This window comes from Trachemys scripta, chromosome 10, assembly GCF_013100865.1.
Source record: "Trachemys scripta elegans isolate TJP31775 chromosome 10, CAS_Tse_1.0, whole genome shotgun sequence".
NCBI lineage: Eukaryota > Metazoa > Chordata > Testudines > Emydidae > Trachemys > Trachemys scripta.
In genome coordinates, this window is record NC_048307.1 from 293,062 (window position 1) to 313,742 (window position 20,681).

The 20,681-nt window shown below is 41.0% G+C and overlaps 1 protein-coding gene across 2 annotated transcripts in view; it reads right to left on the reverse strand.

Annotated features, from left to right (window-relative positions):
• Positions 1-20,681, reverse strand: part of KCTD5 (potassium channel tetramerization domain containing 5) — a 49,892-nt gene that overhangs the window by 20,053 nt on the left and 9,158 nt on the right. Inside the window, exons 2-5 of one of the 2 annotated variants that reach the window (XM_034783543.1) lie at positions 14,671-14,779; positions 12,607-12,698; positions 11,021-11,116; positions 7,112-7,228 (exon numbers count right to left, since the gene is read on the reverse strand). In XM_034783543.1, coding sequence (XP_034639434.1) covers positions 7,112-7,228; positions 11,021-11,116; positions 12,607-12,698; positions 14,671-14,779 — 414 coding nt within the window. The remainder of the gene's footprint in view (positions 1-7,111; positions 7,229-11,020; positions 11,117-12,606; positions 12,699-14,670; positions 14,780-20,681) is intronic. The other variant, XM_034783544.1, reaches the window with a different exon arrangement.

Consider the following 20,681-nt stretch of genomic DNA (forward strand, 5'->3'; position numbering starts at 1 on the left):
GTTTTTTAATTTGGGGTATACATTTAAATTGAGCCTCTATTATGGTGTCTTTAAAAATTTTCTATGCAGTTTGCAGAGATTTCACTTTTGACACGGTACCTTTTAATTTCTGTTTAACTAATGCCCTCATTTTTGTGTAGATTCCCTTTATGAAATTAAATGTTACCATGGAGGGCTGCTTTGGTGTTTTTCCCTCCACAGGGATGTTTTTTATTACATTATGGTTACTATTACCAAGCAATTCAGCTATATTCACTTCTTGGACCAGATCCTGTGTGCCACTTAGGACTAAATGAAGAATTGCCTTTCCTCTTGTGGGTTTCAGGACTAGCTGTTCTAAGAAGTAGTCATTTAAGGCATCAAGAAACTATCTCTGCATCCCGTCCTGAGGTAACACGTACCCAGTCAATATAGGAATAGTTGAAATCCCCCATTATTGAGTTTTTTATTTTACAGCCTCTCCAAAGGTACATTAGAAGGCCCTTTCCCACCTAGCGTGCATCCACTGAGAATTCTCAACGTATCTCCCTTCATTGTTCAAGCACCAGAGGAGCTGCAGCAATCTCAAGAACAGTGAAAGCATCAGTATAGAGCAGGTAGGAAACTGTGGCATAGACAAAACAGTCAAATATCTATGCCCTCCACCTGGTTCACTAATGAGAAATGGCTTTCCCAGTTTTCGATCTCTCCTCCTAATCCCTGCCTTTCTGCATTTCTCCCCTCTGGAAATATAAGGGAGAGAAAAGTGGCATAGGAATGAAAAACAACCCCCCAAAAATTCCAGGAAAAAAATTAATTTTTATTAATTCAAAAAATTTCACTGAAAATACCTAGCATTTTCCACCTAGCTCTACAGTGCACTTTCTACACTAATATAATAATTGCTGGAGTGCTCCTGATACTGGGCTACACTAGCACTACACTGAACCAGTGCAGCTATGTTTTCCAGCACCGATAAGATGCACTTGTGCAGATCACAAAGCACTGCACAATTTGGAGTGTTTGCTTAAGAGAGACCCTGCAGTGGAAAAGTACAGGTCAAGATTGAGGTGCATCAGCAGTAATATGTGGAGAGCCCAAAACAGTAACAGTGGGAACCAGGTACAAGGTCAGAATTGAGATGTGATGGCAGAACATATCAAGCCAGAGCAGAAAAGTAATATTACAGCACTGCTAAAACCACTACTAGAATGCTGTGCCCAGTTCTGGTATCTACACTTAAAAAGGATGTTGAAAAATTGGAGGAGTTCAGAAAAAAGCTATAAGAACGATTTAAAGTCTGGAAAAAATTTGTTCCAATGACAAAGGAGTTCAATCTACTTAGCTTTTAAACAGAGATGACTTGATCAGGCTTCAGTAAGCACCTGCTTGGAGAGAAGAGATCTAAGAGAAGACAAACACAAGATCCGCAATGGCTAGAAGCTGAAGTTCGCGAAGGTCAAAATGGAAATAATTTGCAAATGTTTAAACAGAGATGATTATTATTTACATTGCAGTAGTGTGTGGGAGCCCCAGGAATCATTAAAAAGGGGATAGAGAATAAGACAGAATATATTATTGCCCTTATATAAATCGATGGTACGCCCACATCTCGAATACTGCGTACAGATGTGGTCTCCTCATCTCAAAAAAGATATACTGGCACTAGAAAAGGTTCAGAAAAGGTTTGTAACGGGTCCCATATGAGGAGAGATTAAAGAGGCTAGGACTCTTCAGCTTGGAAGAGAGGAGACTAAGGGGGGATATGATAGAGGTATATAAAATCATGAGTGATGTGGAGAAAGTAGATAAGGAAAAGTTATTTACTTACTCCCATAATCCAAGAACTAGGGGTCACCAAATGAAATTAATAGGCAGCAGGTTTAAAACAAATACAAGGAAGTTCTTTTTCACGCAGAGCACAGTCAACTTGTGGAACTCCTTACCTGAGGAGGTTGTGAAGGCTAGGACTATAACAGCGTTTAAAAGAGAGCTGGAAAAATTCATGGTGGTTAAGTCCATTAATGGCTATTAGCCAGGATGGGTAAGGAATGGTGTCCCTAGCCTGTTTGTCAGAGGGTGGAGATGGATGGCAGGAGAGAGATCACTTGATCGTTGCCTGTTAGGTTCACTCCCCCTGGGGCACCTGGCATTGGCCACTGTCAGCAGGCAGGATACTGGGCTAGATGGACTTTTGGTCTGACCCAGTACGGCTGTTCTTATGTTCAGTCACAGAGCAGGGCTTCAGTGGCCTGGGCACTGTACAAACAAATCACAGACAGTCCATGCCTCAAGGAGCTTAACACTGAACTATACAACCACGGCCAATAAACAAACAGATGGGGGGAGAACAAGCTAACAATGCAACAAAACTGTTCATCGTGGAAAGCAGTAGTCATAGCATACCAGATGCTTAATCATTGTCAATTTTCTTGTAGGCATCGCTGTAGAGGAGAGTTAAAAAGAGAATTTAAGGATAACAATGAGAAACATTCTCAAAGATATGGGGAGCTTTTCCTATTCCTGAAGGAGTCAGGAAAAAAGTACAAAGGTGCTTGTCTGAAAATTTTAACAAATGTCTGATGAAGACCAGTACTGTTGATGGAGGAAAGGTGGAGATAGACGTCGAATAATACATAAAAGATAATAGGCAGGACCTTAAAAGCAAAGATGAATAGTTTGTTTTTGATTAACCACTGGTCGGGATGTGGGAAATTTCTCATCACAGTGCCTTTAAATCAAGGTTGGATATGCCTCAAAGATAAGCTGTAGCTGAACAGCAAGTTGTTAGACTTGATGCAGGAATCCTCATCAGTGGGGGAAATTTTATGGTCTGTATTATTAGGTGGTCAGACTAGATGATTATATTGCGCTTCTCTGGCCTTAAAATCTATTAATATGAATGTATGAAATTGTGTAATGGGATACCCCTAGACAGTGTTATCAGTCCTTCACTTTCATGAGACGTATTATTTTCAAGATAAACAAATCCCCTTCCCATCTGAATGCCTAATTCAGAAGTCCAAATGGATTTTAAGAGCTAGTCTACACAGTTTTTGTACTGCTACATAATTTCAGAAACTGACATAGTAAATTTACCGCTATAACTGTATTGATAGATGTACCTTTACACTGGTATAACTAGGTCTGTCCACATTAGGGGGTTGTATTGCTTTAATTACATTGGTTTCTACACAGCTATTGTTATATAGTGTACAAAGACAAGCCCTTAGGAAAGTAAAAGAACCAAACTGATTAGGATCTTGACCTCTGATTACACTGGTCTAAAATTTTTGAGAAGTCGTCTGCTTCAGAGATAAAATGTGCTATTTATTATGTATTTTGATGTCTTGAATTCAAATATGACAATTAAAATAACTGATTGGCTACTGTTTCTAAGATATTTAAGTTTTTACATTTTATGTCTATGTATATTGTGTAGATAGTTTTAATCATAAATTGTAAACCTAGGTCTTTCATGTGTTTATGGTTGCTTTACAGGATAATATTTCACCTGTCCTGTTTATGTAACACTTTAAAAATCAGCAAAAGGGTTATATAAATAAAATTTATTATGAAACAAAAGGCAAAAAACTATTATGTACGTAGTTTAGTCCTCTTCAGTGTCTACTCGGCGCTTCTTGGCTTGTCTCTTGTACTCATTAAATGGAACATCTCTTGTCACTGTCCAGCAATAGTCTGCAAGCATTGATGGGGTCCATTTGCCCTGATAGTGTTTCTCCATTGTTGCAATGTCCTGGTGAAATTGCTCGCCGTGCTCGTCGCTCACTGCTCCGCAGTTCGGTGGAAAAAAATCTAGATGAGAGTGCAAAAAATGTATCTTTAGTGACATGTTGCAACCAAGGCTTTTGTATGCCTTGAGGAGGTTTTCCACCAACAACCTGTAGTTGTCTGCCTTGTTGTTTCTGAGAAAATTTATTGCCACTAACTGGAAGGCTTTCCATGCCGTCTTTTCCTTGCCACGCAGTGCATGGTCAAATGCATCATCTCGAAGAAGTTCACGAATCTGAGGACCAACAAAGACACCTTCCTTTATCTTAGTTTCACTTAGCCCTGGAAATTTTCCACGGAGGTACTTGAAAGCTGCTCGTGTTTTGTCAATGGCCTTGACAAAGTTCTTCATTAGACCCAGCTTGATGTGTAAGGGTGGTAACAAAATCTTCCTTGATTCAAAAAGTGGTGGATGCTGAACACTTTTCCTCCCAGGCTCCAATGACTGTCGGAGTGGCCAATCTTTCTTGATGTAGTGGGAATCTCTTGCACGACTATCCCATTCGCAGAGAAAACAGCAGTACTGACCAAGCAAGAGAGCAACAACCTTCAAATTGCCACAAAGCTGCCACTGATGTTGGTCATAGTTTATGCACCTCAAAAGTTGTTTCATGTTGTCATAGGTTTCCTTCATAGGGACTGCATGACCAACTGGAATTGATGGCAAAACATTGCCATTATGCAGTAAAACAGCTTTAAGACTCGTCTTCGATGAATCAATGAACAGTCTCCACTCATCTGGATCGTGAACGATGTTGAGGGCTGCCATCACACCGTCGATGTTGTTGCAGGCTACAAGATCACCTTCCATGAAGAAGAATGGGACAAGATCCTTTTGACTGTCACGGAACATGGAAACCCTAACATCACCTGCCAGAAGATTCCACTGCTGTAGTCTGGAGCCCAACAGCTCTGCCTTACTCTTGGGTAGTTCCAAATCCCTGACAAAGTCATTCAGTTCACCTTGTGTTATGAGGTGTAGTTCAAAGGAGGATGGGAGAAAATGTGGGTCCTGTGACATTGATGGTTCAGGACCAGAAGTTTCATCCTCTTCCTCGTCTGACTCAAGTGAGAATGATTCTGGTGCATCAGGAACCGGCAGTCCTTCTCCGTTGGGTACTGGGCGTATAGCTGATGGAATGTTTGGATAATGCACAGTCCACTTTTTCTTCTTTGACACACCTTTCCCAACTGGAGGCACTATGCAGAAGTAACAATTGCTGGTATGATCTGTTGGCTCTCTCCAAATCATTGGCACTGCAAAAGGCATAGATTTCCTTTTCCTGTTCAACCACTGGTGAAGATTTGTTGCACAAGTGTTGCAGCATATGTGTGGGGCCCACCTCTTGTCCTGATCTCCAATTTTGCAGCCAAAAGAAAGGTGATAGGCTTTCTTAACCATAGTGGTTATACTGTGCTTTTGTGATGCAAAAGTCACTTCACCACAAACATAGCAGAAGTTATCTGTGCTGTTCATACAAGTACGAGGCATCTCTGCTCACTTTGGCTAAACAGAAATGTGTCCCTTTGCAAAATCAAACACTGACAAATAAGAGAGCACGGCACTATGATTTCTAGAGCTGATATAGGGCAATTTGTTCAGCAGAGTGATGTAAGCATCGTTATGATTGCATCATCCATGACTTCTAGGAATAACATGATGCAATTCATATAATGTATGACGCAATACCAGCTTCAGATTGCATCATTCATTGTTTTGCCTAAAAAGCAAATACTGTCCAAACCCAGTCATAGATTTATTCATAGATCCAGTCAAAGATGTATTTTAGTCATTTCTGGTTTAAATTGAGATCCCTTCTCTTTATAACTCACTTATCTTCCACCATTCCCAAGTCAAGGGTCGTATATACTGACCCAATAGCATATCTTGAAAACTAGAGCCAATCAAGCATCATTTTTAAGCATCATCTTCATTCTCAGTGACCCAGAATTAGTAAAGTTTGACTACATTTATTTCAGAAGCATTTTGGCTGTAGAGCAGTGTTAACAGTGGGATAGTAAGCACATTAGTTTGAGGTTTCTGATGATGTTAACATTTAAACGGTCAGAAGTCAATGTAAAGATGAACAGGAAGTTCACGCCTCTCCATAAGATGTTATGGATGTTACCCCTTCCCTTGTTCTCTTACTATCTTATTACTTCATTATTTTATATCATGTTAAATACTGATTTGTAAGTTTTTTGGAGCCATCTAGCATACCTTTGGCCTTCATTACAAATAATAAATCATGGATCCTCTCAGAGTTGTTTAAGATAGTCTGCAGACTCAGGCAGCCACAACGCATTAGTTTACATTCATTTCAAATTCTGGGGGTTATCTTTGCAAACCTAAGGCCTAGATAGCTTTTTTTTTTTTTTTAAGAATAAAAAATTTAAAAATAACCTGAAATTGTGTGGCAATTTATGCAGCCATGTAATCTGATATACAGGGTTCTGGTCATAGCAAATGAAGCAGTTTGTCATTTTTAGGTAAAAATGAGTTACAATGTAGCAGAATTAACAATGAATGGTTGTGTAGTAGGGTAAAGAACCAAATCCTTCTCAACTGCTTGCTTGGAGGAAATATTGTAAAATGAAGCTACGTTCTGGAAGATGTGTTTTGCATAGAGAAAAGCAGAGAGAATTTAGAAGAGTAAAATTATTGATTATTATTCTGTATTATCTCCATCTAGAAAATATATATATATATATATATATATACACACACACACACTGTATATTTAATCATCAACATAAAAACAAGATGTTTCCAGCTCCTGGCACTGAATGCTTATCCACTCACTTGAAAAATATTTTTTCTGGTTTGTACATCAACCACCAATATGAGGTTCTGGAGTCAAAACTCAGCTGGTTATTTCATGGATGATAAATTCAAGTTGGAAGACTAAGAACAAATCAACAGTATAAAAGGGTTCCTGAGAACACTTTAACGAAACTGTGTTCTGCTAGAGTTCATGGTGTTCAAAATTTACATGATTATTTGACCTAAATACATTTATTTGCAATTACAGGAGAGGGGCTGTTAACTTGGAGGAAGAAAATAAAATAAAAGTGATATCTGTTCCTAAAATGTTTGCTAAGAAAATTCCCTGAATCAAAAGTCTGGACAGTTAAGTAGTGTTTACAGCTTTTTACAAGATGAACATTTGTAATGTGTAATGAAGTGTCATGAGTATAGAATAAAAGCTAGTCACGACAACTACACACAAAACTAACAAATGCTGCACACCCAGGAAGAAAGCAGAATGATCTGAAAGCAGCAGAAATGCAAGGTGGCCATGCATATTGGTGTGAGGGTGAAAGGAATGGTATGACACACCTCACTGCAGCATTTCTGGAAGTGTCTCTCCTCCCCTTTCACTTCCCGTGACACTATCAGCAGAAACTCTGACTGCTGGGCCCGGCCACAGCCATACTGGGAACCTATACTGACAAGCTGCAACAATCAATCAGAGCAAAAAAAACAAACAAAAAAAAAACACCTTTGTAATGCGGAGTATAACACTATCATCTGAACTGTACAAAGAACAGAGAGGCTCCTGTGTATTCACTTGCTACTCAAACACAGTGTAATTATTTGTATTGTGCAAATATGAAAGCAACAGTTTTTTTAGTCCCCAGAATAGAATCCTATGTAATATATTTAAAATTCTTGCAGGTGGTTACAAAGCCAGTTATGATTTGAAGGGAAATGCCAATTTCTTATCAAAGTCTGAATGCAATAAGTCAGTAAACACTTACTGGATGTGGGGATAGAAAAGTTATGGGAGAAATTCTTCTTATTACAAGGGAACAGCATTGGTAATCCAATATATATTCCAGAGGAAATATATAAAATATTTATACTCTTTTTCCTTTTAACTTATAAGGACATGAGTCAATTTTAAAAAGGTTAATTTTAAAAAGCACCAAGAAGGAACTCTCTCACACAGTGGGCCAAGCTTGCTTCCATGAAGTCACTCAAAAATACTAGGCCCATAAATAGCAAGAATTTAAAAATGCTGAAGTTCAGGATGTTTTCAGTTAAATTTTGTAGTTTCTCGTTGGATGAATTGTCTTCATAATGTTCTGCAACACTCAATCCATGTGAAAGCATATGCATGTCAGTGCACTTGACAAGGATTATGGCAGTGGTTTTCAAACTTTTGTACTGGTGACCCCTTTTACAGAGCAAGCCTCTGTGTGCGACCCCCCCCCTTATAAATTAATACCACTTTTATATATTTAACACCATTATAAATGCTGGATACAAAGCGGGGTTAGGGGTGGAGCCTGACAGCTCGCGACCCCCCATGTAATAATCTCGCAATCCCCTGAGAGGTCCCGACCCCCAGTTTGAGAACCCCTGGATTATGGCTTTAGATTAAATTTGAAGAGCTAGACACAAGCTACTGTGGGATAAGCAGGTGACTATTCAAATTACATACTCATTTAAGATAATACCAATGAGAGGTGCTGGTCCAAAGCTCTGATAGAGGATATAATTTACTTTACAGTTCATATTATGTGAATAATTTTGAGGGCAACAGTTAAATACTGACTTTGTATAGTCAACCTACTTAAGAAGGCACTATTGGACCAGATTTCAGACTGTATTTATTGCTAATTTGTATGATGGACACAGCTTAAAAAGAAAGAGCACGGACAATGCAAAATTATTTATAAAGTTTCTCATTTTGCACTGGATGATAAATATTTGGTTTCTGTGTTCTTCCAGAGGTGGTAATTAAGTCATTCTTGCTAAATCATTCTCTCCACTTGTATGTTTAAAGAAACAGGAAGGTAATTCAGCAGTACAAAACCACATTACTTCTGTGCTAGGGAAAGGGTTGGAAGTTAATATGTGTACTACTGATCCTTCAGTAGTACAAGTCACAAGAAAAACTCAACATTCAGAGAGATCTTTTAAAACCCAACAGACTGGGACAAATTCACATCTTGCCTAATGTATAAAAGTTTCAGCATGGAGAATGAATCTCCATCAAAAGACAGGTCACAAAGAAATGCACCAATAAACACTTCCAAGTACTTTGCTCTACTGGAAAACAATTCCTAGAGGTAGTTTGTGGAACATGAACTAATGTAGAAATGTGGTTTGCTAACACTGCTTTCGCTCAATAGTAGTTGAGCTTCTTTAGATTCACCAGTCCCTGTAACTGGCCCAGAAGTCTGACCATTCTCTCTCCCCCCTTTGATTATCATCATTAGGATGGTATTTTAAGATACCTTTTCAAGCATGTTAAGTGAAGAGGAAATATCTTTGACCCATTGATCAACTATTGATCAGGTGCAGAGCTAGATGGGATCCCAACCCACAGGAAGTGTATGGAGAAGTAGATAACTGTGCATGGTTCTTACTGTACACCACAGGGCATATTGCATATTGGGCTGGGTACCATCTCAGAGGAGAGAGAGATTGCACTGAAGGGTCAAAGTGATTTCTCAGAAAAAGGTCACACCATCACCACTGTATTCCCTCTTGGAGATAAAAAGCTCAAAGGGAGACTTAGAGAATGTTAGAATCACATTGCAACTGGAGGGTTTCTGCTAACAGCAGATCTGCAATGCAAACAACAGAGAATCCTGCCAAGGACCAACTATGTGCTGGTGGGAAACTTGGGTAACTGGAGGACAGATTGTACACCTGTTGTGTCAATCAACCTTAAACCATACATCCAAAACATCGTGGAGAAGAGAAAAAATGATTTAAAAAGCAGGGAATTTAAAACCAATGGCTTTTCCCAAAGAATGCCTAATTCAGAAGGAAATATTAATTCTTGGACAATGTAACTGCAAAATGCACCAGTGTTCAAGCATGCTAGTCCCAAAGAATGGAGAGGTAAAGTGGAAGCTGTAATATCCTCTTCTCCTTCAAAGAGGAAAGACTTTCTGCAAGAAACCAGAAACCAACTTCCTACAAAGAAGAATTCCAGGGAACTTTGGATCAAGTGAAATCTAGCAGGTATATCTTCAGTATCTGGGCTGCAGAGAGGATCCTTATCACTTGAACTGGAGAACTGAATCATGAGAAGTCATCTGTGCAAGTTTACCTAGATTTTTTTCATCATGGCCACCAAACTGGGTGATCCGAACACCTTTCAAAAAGAGTGAACACAAAATGTCCTCTCATCTTCCTACTACTTTTAGGGCTCGTTTTGTTTTTTAAATATGACTGTTATTGAGGGAAGGCTGAGTTAAAGTAGATTTTACATTTACTTAAATGGCACTAAGATTTGTAGTCATCTGGATCTCTTCCAGAAGTGAATTCCCAGAGCTGTAGACCAGTCACTAAGAAAGCTGTTTCTTAAGCACACAGATCTCACTCTGCGGATGAGTTACATTGCTCCACTACTGGTAGATGTAGTGACCAGTTATGGTCCTGCAGGGTGAGGCGTTTCCTCAGAGAAAGGTCACACTGCAACCTTTAAAATGTGTTACTGAATCTAAAGTGCACTACAGAAAGTTATTTGTAGACTGTGCAAATTAAGCTTATTTGTCCTAAACAGAACAAGAACAGAAAACATTCATGAAGTTCACCTCCATTCTTTTGCACCACTGTTTTGATTTATTTAGGTGCTAACAGTGTGCTTAGTACAAACATAGAAGCAGTTCAGATTTCAAAGCAAGGAACAGACTCATACCTTATCTGGTATTTTGATGTCCAGAACTGTTCCTACAATGTACAGTACTAATAATTTTTAGCAGATTAACTAGGTAGATTGTTTTAATGCTTATGAAAAGTGCCATATGAGAGCTCTGGTTTCCAAAGCTGTCATTTTTATCCTTAGAAGTTAACACTGCTAAGGCAGTTGCATTAAAAGGTTCCCCCATATTGTTCCCTCAAGTGTGTCTCAGCCCTGTTCTGGAAGGGCCATCTGTAGGGCACAAGAAACATCTAATCTCTTTCACCAGAAGTCTTTGTACCATGCTCATCACTAGTATAAACTCATAAGAGCTGTGTGATGCAGACATCTACATATACAAGAATTGGATTGAGATGACTGAAGAACTAGAACATTAATTTTCAGTTACAAATTGGCATGCAGATTTCAATATGAATTCCATTCCCAGTCTCTTGAGCAATTCACTCCTCAATAATCATTAAATCTATTTAAGGCATGTATATAGAAAACAGTTTCTAATACATAAAACTTTAAAATTTCTCATCATGAACGTGACTCAGTAGTTTATATCAAGAATCAATGAAGTCCTCTGTTTATCTTGTTACCTGTTCAAATTTCCAGCCATCAGACATGGTGGAGACCATTTGGGTGAGCTCTTCCTCCTGACACTGCAGCACCCTGTACACGTGTTTGACTGGCACCTTAAGGAAGAAACATCAGACACTCAATACAGCATGGAGTATTCAACAGTGTGTACTATTGCTGGGATTTCCTCATTCCTTTAAAAATGCAACAAAGACATTCTGAACACCAGAGGATCAGTGGGGGCTCTAGCTAAGTCACTGGGTTTGGTACTTTTGGCATCTAATGAAGCGTTTGCAATGTTATTCCTCTCAGTTTTTAACTGGGACCAGAGTCTCCAGCCAATAGCATTCCAGTTAAACGGCCCAACATAACATACATACACGAACACTTTTTGGAAGTGATGCATTTTCTTTTGCTTGTTCAGATTTTGTCCATTCATTACCCTTTCAGAATAATATTAAGACTTGAAACATTTCACAAACATTTCAGACACAAACTCCTGAAACTACAAAAATCAGTGGTATCCTAGAGAACGATACCCCTTTGAAAGTAACTACTTCTGGGGGAATACTGCGCCACTGTGCAATGCAGAATTTTGCAGAAATTGATGTTGTGTGTACAGAATTTCCTCCCCCCAGAAATGGGCTGCAGAGATGTTGGCTGCCAGTAGGGGCTGCTGGACCTGGCAGAGCCCAGCTCACAAGTACAGTAACTCCTCACTTAAAGTCGCTCTGCTTAATGTTGTTTCGTTGCTGATCAACTAGGGAACCTACTCATTTAAAGTTGTGCTATGCTCCACTCTTACGTTGTTTGGCTGTCTGCTTTCTCCACAGCTGGCAGCCTCCCTACACCCCCCTCCCGCCAGTGCCTCCCGACCGCTGGCAGACCCCCTGGACCAGCACCTTCCCCCCTCCCCCCCGCCTCCTGCCCGGGGCAATCAGTTGGCTTGCGGTGTTTTGGAGGCAGAAGGGAGGAGGGAGGAGCAAGGACTCGGCGTGCAGGCTCACCCTCCCTCCCCTGCCTCCTGAATGCCGCAAGCCAGCTGATTGCCCTAGGCGGGGGGATGGGGGAGAGCCTGTGCCAAGTCCTCACTCCTCCCCCCTCCCTCCCAAATGCCGCAAGCCAGCTGATTGCCCCAGGCAGGAGCGAGGACTCGGCGTGCATCCCCCCTCCCTCCCCTGCCTTCTGAATGCAGCAATTAGCTGGCTTGCAGCGTTTACAAGGGAGGGCAGGAAGGGGGGAGGAGCCAGGACGCAGCGTGCGAAGTAAAGGGGGAGGAGCCACGCTCCCAGTGCTGTAAACTAATCCCCTCGTGGAGGTGGAGTATCTGCAGCGCTGGGAGGCGCACGATCACACTCGCACTTCAAAGCGCTGCTGCGGGAGCGCTCCCGCGGCAGCGCTTTGAAGTTTCGAGTGTAGCCACGGCCTTAGTCAGCAGAGCTGAAGCCACTATGCAGACAGCCACAGTCCCAAATCTTGTTAGGGAAATGGTGAGTGAAAAAAACACCCACTCAACATCAGCAGGGGTGTGAATGACTGACATTAACAAGAACCAGTCTCACCTCTTATGTCAGAATTAGGAAGGTGCATTAGGAAAGCGCCTCACCTGTGAGATTTTGCTGTCTCTCTCTCTTATTTTGTCCTTTACCAATTTTATTAGTGATGTGATGTTGTAGAATTCTGCTTCTTCCAGTACACCTGGTATGAGAAGAAACAATTAGGCTTGAAAAGGTAGTGTAAATAAAGACTGCAGGCCAAGGATTCCTAGCCAGTTTCTGGGAGGATCTCCTTCACTGCATGGGAAACAGTTTGCCTCAGGAGCAGCTGCTTGAACAAGATGAATGGGTCTGACTTCTTTCACTCACCTGTAATTCAAGGTTTAATTCATTCTGAAGAACTGTCCCAGACCCAAACCCAGAAAAACTTTACAATGCCATTTCAGGGAACTTATTCTAGCCTCAAAGAGCAAACACAATTAATGAAGTGTTTTTAAAGCGACACACACACTTTTAGAAATGCTCTAATAAATTTGTTAGTCTCTAAGGTGCCACAAGTACTCCTGTTCTTCTTTTTGCGGATACAGACTAACACGGCTGCTACTCTGAAACTTTTAGAAATGTCCCAATAAAAAAAGTTGAGTTTCTAATAGAGTATCCCTTAAACACAGAAACACAATAAATGTCATTCCAGATCAGACCAGGGTTCATCTAAATCCAGTCTGTGAACAGTCCCAGTTGCTTCAGAGAAAGGTCCAAAAAATTCTGCAGAAGGCAGCTATGGAATAACCAGGCCACAGGGAAAGCTTCTTCCTAACTGCCATTAGTTAGAGATTGTCTTATGCCCCAAAGTTGCTCACAGAGGCCGTTTTTCTTGGCTGCCAACACCACACTGCAGTCTCATGTACAGAGTGCTGACCATTCTCACTTTCAGCATTCTCTGCTTTCTGCCTCATATTGAGCATGTGTGTTTCACAATATTTTCCCAAGTTTAAATTTGGTTATTTCCTACTCATGTTCCTAACCTCTCTAGTTTCCTTTTGTATCATCTCTTAGTCCTCCCATCTCCTCTCAATTTAGTTTCAATAACATAAGATTCAATCAATGCATGCACAAATGGTTAACCTGGATGACACCAGAAAATTCACAGGGTAGCCTAGAATTGCTCCTGTTGGTGAAGGACTTAATTTCTGGCAAGTGCAAATACTATCATCAGGTAATTAAAAGTAACGGGATGAAAAGTAGAATAGCTTTCAAAGGAGGTGATGGGAATCTCATTGCTTAGGATACTTAACACTAGACTGGGACAAATTCCTAGAAGGGAGACAGAACAATTCTGCAGTGGCCCCCTCTTGGGGACAGACAGATGATATACATTTTCTAACTTCTGTTACTATTTCTGACAGGTCCAAGACCATACAGTTCTGGTGTGCAAGACTTGGGAGAATTGACTGGAGCCTCTGTATTGATGGTACATTAGTGGCTGGGAGATCATTCACTTGGGAGTGACCCTGCCTGTGGGTGTCTGTTAATTGCAGTGCCAGTCAGAGCTGTTTGATTTGACACAGCATCACAATGAGAACGTGATATCCCAAGTTGGGGGGACAGAGGGCACAGCAGTGCCACAGTCCAGGTTGCACCCCATCACATGGATATGAATCAGGGCCCATGAAGGAGTGGATTCAGAAAAAGAGTGTCCCCTAACTGGTGTAGTCCGCATCTCAGAAGATCCCAGCCCTCACTGTTTTTTTCTTGCTTTACATCTTCAACACCTCATTTCATAGCTATCCTTAAGAATACTGGAAGGGTCTTTCTTCCAAGACCATCAGTACAGTAGGAAAGAGGTAGGGCTGTCACTGTTAAATGATACAAGGCACCTAACTACCAAGACTGAATGTGCGCCTCCTAACAGTGTTTCCAGTTCATGGTGCAAGGTCAAGAATCAAACACAGGTCTGTGGACAGCTCTAACCAACCTTAAGCTACTAAGTTTTGTTTGAGGCAGGGTACAATGCTGTAGAGATTTGTCTGCAATGTAACTCAAAGGATGAAAATGGAAATTGATTTAATAAAACCTTCCTTCTACAGGCAAGCCCACTTCTCTTTTGTGGTTTTCACAGCAATTACAATATTGAGAAAGAGGAAAGTAAACAAGGGATTAGGTTTAAGTCCTACCTTCCTCAGCTAGGTCCTTGTTAATAACGAGTTTTCCATGTCGGAGATAGTTCAGTACTGGCCCAAAGTAGGTCGGGTCTCTGTCTATTAAATAGGCACCTGTTTCATCCTGTTTAAAAAAAGAGCAGCCAAGAAAACTCAGTGGATTAAATGCCCAATAGACTGGTGTGCTCAGTTATAGCTACAGTTAACCAGTTACGTTACACTAAAGCAGGGGTTCTCACAAGAAATGTTTTGGTGGCCTCAGAGTGTAGCCACCAACTAGTGCTGGTGGCTGCTGTGACAATTTTTCCTAAAATACTCAATTACTTAAGGAAAAACAAATAAATATGCACATACATATGTCCACATCATTGTAATTTATTTATGTTGTTTTTTTTTCCCACAGACTCAATAATAAAAATGTAGTTTTCTCTGTTCTTCACTGGACCTAAACAGAATTCAAACAAATAAAGTGTTTTGCATGTTCTTGTCCCTTTTTGTTGTTGTTTCTTTTGCTTTTTTTTGGTTGCTTATTTGTTTAAGCCTTGATAGTTAGTAAGTCTGTTTCTGTGAAAAGTGATATTTGTATTTTGTTAATATCATTTTTCACAGAAACAGACTTGCTAGCTAGCAGGGAGGCAGTGAAACGTGATATTTGTATTTTGTTAATATCACGTTTCACATCAGCAGACTTGCTAGCTAGCAGGGAGGCAGTGAAACGTGATATCTGTATTTTGTTAATATCACGTTTCACATCAGCAGACTTGCTAGCTAGCAGGGAGGCAGTGAAACGTGATATCTGTATTTTGTTAATATCACGTTTCACATCAGCAGACTTGCTAGCTAGCAGGGAGGCAGTGAAACGTGATATCTGTATTTTGTTAATATCACGTTTCACATCAGCAGACTTGCTAGCTAGCAGGGAGGCAGTGAAACGTGATATCTGTATTTTGTTAATATCACGTTTCACATCAGCAGACTTGCTAGCTAGCAGGGAGGCAGTGAAACGTGATATCTGTATTTTGTTAATATCACGTTTCACATCAGCAGACTTGCTAGCTAGCAGGAGGCAGTGAAACGTGATATTAACAAATACAGGAGGAGGCAGCAGGTGGGGTGGGGGTGAGCCTGGGGTCAGGGTTTAAAGCCTACTGCCATACAGCTGGTGCCAGCTGCCCGCCACCGCAGGGCTGAAGCCCAAGCCCCACCGCCTGCCTGCTCCTCCAGTGTTTGTGGCTCCAGAGGGGGACAGGGCCCAACCCCTGCTGGCAGCCCTGGGGGAGGGGCCACTGCTTTGCCCCAGCCTCACCACCCAGAAGACTGTGGCCACACAAAAAGCCCCTGATGGCCACATTTGAGAAACGCTGCATTAGGAACTTGTCACGGTCAAGACAATCCCTTTAATCTCACTGGTTCCTCCCCCACTGAGAGACAAAAAGAATTAAAATCAGAGTTAAAAGTTCACACTGACAAACATAAGATCACTGTAGGTATAAAACACTCCAACTTTTCAAAGTTAAAATAAAATAGGAGTGGAGGTTAAAAAGCAATGCTTGAAAGCCAGAATGTTGCCCTAGTAGCTCAAAGAAACGGAACAACAAAGGCTAGAAATGGTACCAACACCAACATGAACTCATTTCCTTTGTTCAAACTTAACCGCAGAGAGAACCCTACTAGTAGTACTCCTGGGGGAATTCTGCGCCACTGCGCAAGCGCAGAAGTCATGTCTCCTGTAGACTCCCCCCCCCCCAATATATTATGCTGGAGGTACTGCAATTACAGCTTTAATAATTTAATAAATGGAGATATCCTATTTCCTAGAATTGGAAGGGACCTTGAAAGGTCATCGAGTCAAGCCCCCTGCCTTCACTAGCAGGACCAAGTACTGATTTTGCCCCAGATCCCTAAGTGGCCCCCTCAAGGATTGAACTCACAACCCTGGGTTTAGCAGGCCAATGCTCAAACCACTGAGCTATCCCTCCCCGACTAGGAGCAGCCAATTAGAGAGAGGAAGAGGGTAGAGGCCAGGTGAGGAGGCACAGGATAAAAGGACGGACAAAGCAGGGCACACGCGGTTGCTGGGGGGAGGTCACATAGACTAGGGTTCAGGACTAGTGCCGGGGGGACAGACTTGGGTAGGGGCAAAGGAGCTGACAGCTTTGAGCCAGGGGCTGAACGTGAGGGGGATGCAGGGACAAAAGGGGACAGGGACAGATGTGCCTGACTGAGTGGGAGAATTTTTAATTTTTTGGTGCAGCATTCCCCCCCCGGAGTAGTGTGGGAATGAAAAACAACCTCCCCCCTCCCTCCAGGCCTTCAACTGCATATATAATTTACAATAGAGCACTTTAATCTTTTGTTGTAGGACGATATACCTAAAACCCCTCCTTCCAGCCTTTTTCAGGTACATGGGGTAGACTGAGGAAAGGTTGCTTGTGAACTACATTCAGAGAGCAATCTGAAAGATGTGGCCTATGATCCATGTAGTCACGAGGGTCACGTCACCAGCCTATAATTAATGTTTTGATTAAATTTTTACAGTATGGCCTGTAGTGTTCTGTGGGATAGCAAACAAAGCTTGAGAATTTCACTTGCAGAGACATTAGGAAACATTGACTATAACAGGGTTCAAAAAAGAACTAGATAAGTTCATGGAGGATAGGTCCAGCAATGGCTATTAGCCAGGATGGGCAGTGATGGTGTCCCTAGCCTCTGTTTGCCAGAAGCTGGGAATAGGCGGCAGAGGATGCATCACTTGATGATTCCCTGTTCTGTTCATTCCCCCTGGGGCATCTGGCATTGGCCACTGTCAGAAGACAGGACACTGTGCTAGATGGACCTTTGGTCTGGCCCAGTATGGCCTTTCTTATGTTCTTATTCTCAGTCAGAGGACTACGGAGGGCTTAATCAATACTTCCAGAATTTAAGTTTCCATTTTAAAAGATAGCATCCCAAATATGAATCCATGTGATCAATGCGGTGTTGCTTTCCCAAGACAGCAGATAGCTCCAATGCTTTAAGCAGCATGGTGAGGTTAACAAACCGGTATGCATTTAGATAAAACTTATCCATATACATCTGATGAATGAGTAACAGCAAGCTATAAACATGTCCAATAAAAATTAAGTTGGCTAAAATAGGACATGATCATGGTATGTGTTATAGATGGTGTATAGACGGTAGAGCAGGTAAGTGTTCACTCTCACTCATTACGGGGGGGGGGGGAGGGGCATGAAACCATCAGGGAGAAAGTTTTAAAATGATAAGAGGGAGCACTTTAACAAAAAAAAAAACAACCTACACAATGCACAGTCTTTGGAACTCATTGCCATAATACATCATCGAGACCAAGAGTTTAGTGATTAGATATACATACAGATAATAAGCACACCAACAATTATATAGAATTAAAAACCTCATGAGTTTGGAGGGCTTCAGTTTTGTGGAACATTGGTTCATCGTCTATGGGGAGAGGGGGCTGTATAGCTTGGATGGTCTCCACCTCAGTAGAAGAGGGACAAATCTCCTTGGGGATAGTTTGGCAAGAATAGTCAGGAGAGGAGTTAAACGAATAGCAAAAGTGAAGGGATTAAAATAACATGTAAAGTTCATTTTAATTCAACTAGTACAATACAGCAACATTTACTGTTTGTAGGCCTTTCTATGTACGTCAACCGTGATTTTTATAGCATCTATAATCCTCAGGTTTCAGATCTACAAAGTTTGTTCCAACTGTTGTCATCCTCAGGATGGATCAAAAAACTTATGATTTTTTTTTAATTGTTGAATTTAATGTGAATACAGATTTGTTAAAAGCAAACCTATTTAAAATTAGATGGTCAATATCAAATTTATTTTAAGGCCTAATTCTAGTCTATTAAAATCATTTAAATTAAATTAAAAACATTAAGAAGTGTAGCTATAAAAACTAAGAATCTGAATAAATTTAAGTTAAACTACGTAAGTGCTTAAATAAATGTGTATAAATATACTGTATCCTCCTGGTTTGCAAAAAGAAGCACCAAATTCAGCATAAAGGCTATATTTATTTCAAATCAGCTTGTTTTAATGGTTATGAGGCTCAACTTTTCTTTAGGAAAATAACTAAAAGGTACAAACGCAGAACATGTTTAAAATCAGTGATTTAACAAAGGTTTTCTGCTTGCTGATTTAAATAATGATTAAAATTTATGATAGTCACTCTTCATAAACTAAAAAGCCAGAAGGGATAATTGTGATAGTCTAGTCTGTCCTCCAGTGTAACACAGGCCAGAAGACTTCCCTGAGTTATTCCTGCCTGAATTAGAGCATATCTTTTAGGAAAATATATAGTGTTGATTTAAAAACTGTCAGTGATGGATAATCCACCATAACCCTTGATAAATTGTTCCAATGGTTAATTACCCTCACTATCAAAAATGTAAGCCTCATTTCCAGACCGAATTTGCCTAGCTTCAGCTTTCAGCCACTGGATTGTGTTCATTTCTAAATATTTGTTCCTCTTGTAGATATTTTTAGACTATGATCAAGTCACCTCTTAACCTTCCCTATTTCTCCCTGTGAGTTAATACACTGCCCAGCACAATGGAGTTCTGATCCTGACTGTACTGTACTAGTGCCAAAAGATATCAATTATTAATTATAATAAAAAGCTTAATGCAACAAAGTTACTTTGCAACTTTATGACTGTAGCTGTTATGTGAAGATTTTCTATTAAGGGGGCTAAACGAGTGGCCTGGTTACCCAGCAGTTCCTTTTGAAGTCAATGACCTCCCTGGGAATTGCTAGCACTCAGTATTTTTGAAGTTGTACAACAGCTACCCTATATAACTGGGATCTTATCGCTCCTCAGGAAAGGAACCGTGTCCTCATGTGTGTTTGTATGGCACCTAGCACACTGGTGCTCCACAGTGGTTACCACATTACAAATAGCCACTCCCCCAAACAGCAAATGGAGTGAAAGTGGATCTTGGTTTATCCTTAGACCTAAGGATTGGATTAGGGAGAGGACTGCACCCTGACAACATTTGCATTTTCCCTATTCTCTCAAGTGAGCTGCACTTGATAAATGCCCTGGGCACAGTATGCGGTAGAAAAGCCAATTAGTAGAACTTTGTGCTGCTGCTGATCCTCTGACAGAGAAGCAAAGATTCTTCCTGCAGGCTGGCCTGATGGATATATGAGAGTAAAAACGGAAGTTTAGCGATACAAACCCAACCCCATGGCTTTAAAAATGCAGTTACTGGGGCTAAGGTCCTCAAGCTGAACATGAACTCATGGATAAATATGCTGAATGCTCTCAAGTCAAGAAAGGGGGTAAAAACCCTTGTCATCTCTGGGATAAAAAATAAATGGGAATCAAATCCCAACACATTAAGCAACAAAGAGTTGCCAACAGAACTCCACTGGCCATCACCTACAGTCCTCAACTAAAACCTCTCCAACACATCATCTGTGATCTACAACCCATCCTGGACAACAACCCCTCGCTTTCACAGGCCTTGGGAGGCAGGCCAGTCCTCGCCCACAGACAACCCGCCAACCTTAAGCATATTCTCACCAACAACCACACACCGCACCATAACAACTCTAACTCAGGAACCAATCCATGCAACAAACCTCGATGCCAACTCTGCCCACATATCTACAACAGCAACACCATCACAGGCCCTAACCAGATCAGCCACATCATCACCGGTTCATTCACCTGCACATCCACCATCCTGTGCCAGCAATGCCCCTCTGCTATGTACATCGGCCAAACTGGACAATCCCTACATAAAAGGATTAATGGACACAAGTCAGATATTAGGAATTGCAATATACAAAAACCTGTAGGAGAACACTTCAACCTCCCTGGACACACAACAGCAGATTTAAAGGTAGCCATCCTGCAGCAAAAAAACTTCAGGACCAGATTTCAAAGAGAAACTGCTGAACTTCAGTTCATTTGCAAATTTGACACCATCAGCTCAGGATTAAACAAAGACTGTGAATGGCTAGTCAACTACAAAAGCAGTTTCTCCTCC